The 3,841-nt window shown below is 60.4% G+C and overlaps 1 protein-coding gene across 1 annotated transcript in view; it reads right to left on the bottom strand.

Annotated features, from left to right (window-relative positions):
• Positions 1-3,841, bottom strand: part of MFSD2A (major facilitator superfamily domain containing 2A) — an 11,765-nt gene that overhangs the window by 6,282 nt on the left and 1,642 nt on the right. Inside the window, exon 2 of the mRNA XM_010000627.1 lies at positions 3,265-3,389. Coding sequence (XP_009998929.1) covers positions 3,265-3,389 — 125 coding nt within the window. The remainder of the gene's footprint in view (positions 1-3,264; positions 3,390-3,841) is intronic.

Here is a 3,841-nt window from a genome sequence, read left to right as displayed (position 1 = left end):
GCGGCCGCCTCCTGCCCCCCCTGCCCAGCCTCCCGCAGCTGCAGGCACAAGAGCAAGGGATGCAAAGCAGAGCAGAGGGCTGGGGGGTTGCTCAAGCACTGGGCCTTGGCAGCAGCCCCAGCAGGACCAGCCACTGAAGCCAATGGCAGTGGGAAGCCACCCAGAGCACTGCTCACCCAGCTCAGCTCCCAAACCTTGCCCTGCTGCAGCCCAGGCAGGGAGCAGCTCTTGCCTTGCACCAGCACCCCAAGGACACCACAAGCACCTGGATCCCCCTCAGCACTTGGAAAAGCACAGGAGGAATTTCTCCTCCTGGAGGGATTTGAGGTGGGTGTTGAGGCTGCACCCACACCTGCTGAAGAGACCCACTATTATTTCTTTTTTTGGGGGGTGGGAGGAGGGATCTGCAACCACCCTGTGCTCCCCAAGCTGCTGGACAGTTCTGGGCTGGAACCAGGAGAGCTTGGACACAGGACAGAGCCAGGACTGGCCCTGGGCTGCCAGGGCACAGTGAAATCTTTCCACCCAGGCTGACGTACAGGACGCAGGGTTTAAATTTAAAGCTGCCGGAAGGGGAAGAAACGAGAAACCAAATCTCCATGGATGGTGAGCAGGCTCTGCACAGGACCCAACACATGCACATTTTTCGGCAGGCACGTCAGCCCGGAGGGGGAGGAGAGGGGTGAGCAGCTCCAGCCACTCCTCTCCAACCCTCTTATCACTCCAGAAAGGGAGCCAGGGGAAAAATTTTGAAATGAGTCAGCGCTGCGTGAGCACGGGCGGGAACCACGTCACCCCGGGCTGGATGTGCCAGTTCCCTCCGGGTCCCTGGCCAGCACCTCTGGGACCGGGGTTGACTGGCAGCTTCTGCAATGGCAGAAGAAGTTTGACTTGGAGTTACCCCTGACCGAGGCTGAGGTGATTAAGAGGCTCGGAGGAGGCTGCCGTGACGTGCTCGCCCGCTTATTGGCCCCGGCTGGATGGTGTGTTCCTTTGTGCCTCCTCACACACCCCTCCCCAGCCCCGCGGTTTAACCGTTTAGCAAACGGCTGCTGCCCCCGGGGAGGGGGGCAAGGTCAAAGCTGAAGGCTCTTGACAGTCACGGGCACATCAAGGAAGAGTTTGGGCACCGGGAAGCCCAAGGTGGTGAAGGAGATGAGGACACAGCTCAGGGCTGCGTCCCCGAGGCTGAGGGAGGAAGGCAGTGGGATGGGCTGCTGGGATAAAATGGGCCAAAAAGTGTTTCAGAAAGAAGGAAAGGAAAGGGAGAGAGGTGATGGCCCTGCACAAAGGTCTCCTCTGCCTTCCAAGGGACTGGAGCAGCCCCAAGCTTTGAGCTGGAGCCACCACAGCTGGGGTTCAGCCTCACAGACCAGGCCCTTCAGCAGCTTTGGGCAATGAACCCTCGACCACAGGATCCCAGGGTCGGGGGAACGGGGTCAGGCAGCAGCTTCTGAGACCACCCCACAGGCTCTACACGCAGGAGAAGCCAAGGCAGCAGCAAGCAGCCCTGCAGCCCCACCACGGCCCAGGAACCCCAAGGTTGGGAGGCTTTAACTCAGCTCAAGTCCATCCAATTTGGCCTCAGCAAGTTGCCCTTGAGCCACGATCAACAGGAACAATCTCCTCACAAGCGGCTGCCCTGGCGCTGCCGAGGGGCCCAGCACAAGTTGAAAGCTCTGGCTAATTTTAACAAAGCAGGAGCCGTTGGGAGGAATGCGGCAGCCCCATCCCCACCCCCTGCCTCCAGATTACAGGGAGCAGAGCAGCCAGCCCAGCTCGGGGCTCTCCCTGCCCACACAGCCCCTTTTCTAATCTCCAGACCCCAGACCCCGCCACACGCGCGGCTGCAGAGAAGCTATTTCAGGCCACGAGCAGAGCTTGGCTTGCACAGCACCAACTGCTGCTGCCCACAGCTATTCCAGGGAAGTCCGGAAGCAGAGGGTATAATCTGGGGGGGGGAAGAGAACTGTTTCCCTCTAATTCCACACACACACCCCACGCTGCATTGTGTTCCAGCCTCGCAGAACGCGGGTTATTTTAGCACAGGACACACACACCACCACGCCCACCCTTTGGCATTAGCAGCCTCCTACACTCCGTGTCCCACACCGAGGCAGGTGTTCACAGATGTCCTAAATCTACCCTGGGTGCAGGCACAAGTCCTTTGGGGGTTGGCCAGCCCTGTCCCATCTGCTTGGACTCCCTTGGGCACCCCGAGGGCAGAAGCACCCACGTGCAGGCTCCCAGATCCATGACAGCTGTTTTCCTGCCAGAGGAGCACCCTCGTGACTGTCAGCTGGCACCCCACCACCCTACACACCCCTGTCCCTCCTTCCCGTGGGGATAATGCCACCTGCTCTGTCTGCTGGCAACGTGGCCCTGCCACCAGCCAGTGCTCTGCAACCAGTATGTGAACAAAGTCCATCCCAGGAGCGTGGCACTGGGGCAGGTGCAGTGACACCCGGGACAGCCAGGCACAGTTCACATGGGGATGACTTGGGACAGGTCAAAGTAACAAGGACAGACTCGAAGCCCCAGCTCTCAGCAGCATTTTGGGCTTTTTGGGGCACCTGGCATCTCAGCTGGGTGAGACAGGGCATCAGCACGTCCTGCCCTGCACACCTCCTGCCAAGGGACACCTGAAGCTGACTGGAAGTTCTGTGACACGTCAGGCAGGGATGGGAGGTGATACAGGCAGCTCTTACCAGGGCATCAGGCGGCCAAAGCGGGTCCATGATGTTTTGCTGATGAAGAAGCCCACCATGGGGTCTGTGATGGCATCCCAGGCTCGCCCCACAAACAGATCCATGACAGCTGTTTTCCTGCCAGAGGAGCACCCTCGTGACTGTCAGCTGGCACCCCACCACCCTACACACCCCTGTCCCTCCTTCCCGTGGGGATAATGCCACCTGCTCTGTCTGCTGGCAACGTGGCCCTGCCACCAGCCAGTGCTCTGCAACCAGTATGTGAACAAAGTCCATCCCAGGAGCGTGGCACTGGGGCAGGTGCAGTGACACCCGGGACAGCCAGGCACAGTTCACATGGGGATGACTTGGGACAGGTCAAAGTAACAAGGACAGACTCGAAGCCCCAGCTCTCAGCAGCATTTTGGGCTTTTTGGGGCACCTGGCATCTCAGCTGGGTGAGACAGGGCATCAGCACGTCCTGCCCTGCACACCTCCTGCCAAGGGACACCTGAAGCTGACTGGAAGTTCTGTGACACGTCAGGCAGGGATGGGAGGTGATACAGGCAGCTCTTACCAGGGCATCAGGCGGCCAAAGCGGGTCCATGATGTTTTGCTGATGAAGAAGCCCACCATGGGGTCTGTGATGGCATCCCAGGCTCGCCCCACAAACAGGATGATGGAGGCATAGAAAGGGTCCAGCTGTCAGGAAAAGACCTTGTGTGAGGACACACAAACCCCTGTGCCCCCAGCTGCCCTTCCTGAGCTCCTCAGGACCTTCCCAACTACACTGGGACCCCCGTTGGGGCAGGGGATGGATCCCTCAGCCTCTCCCTTTCACTCAGTGGGATCTCAGACACGGTGACCCAGTCCTCCCCAGCACTGCCCCACCACCTTCTTCCCACACCACATCTCCCCACAACCCCACAGCAGGCAGGACGATGCCTCACGGGCAATTCTCCCTCCCCAGCTCACACCGACCTGGAACGCTGCGGGTTCGTGGGACGGATCCCGTGCCCCGCAGGACAGACGGACACCACGAGCCCGTTTATCTCACCCGAGGCACGGAGCGACCGCACAGCTCCGCGCCGGGGAAAAACCCGCAGCCCTCGGACCGACTGCCACGCGGGATGGGTCCCCGCACCACCCACAGC

Source organism: Chaetura pelagica, unplaced genomic scaffold (genome assembly GCF_000747805.2).
Source record: "Chaetura pelagica isolate M959 unplaced genomic scaffold, ChaPel_1.0 scaffold676, whole genome shotgun sequence".
Taxonomy (NCBI): Eukaryota; Metazoa; Chordata; class Aves; order Apodiformes; family Apodidae; genus Chaetura; species Chaetura pelagica.
The sequence above is the reverse complement of the archived record's forward strand: the minus strand, read 5'-3'. Positions and strand labels throughout refer to the sequence as shown.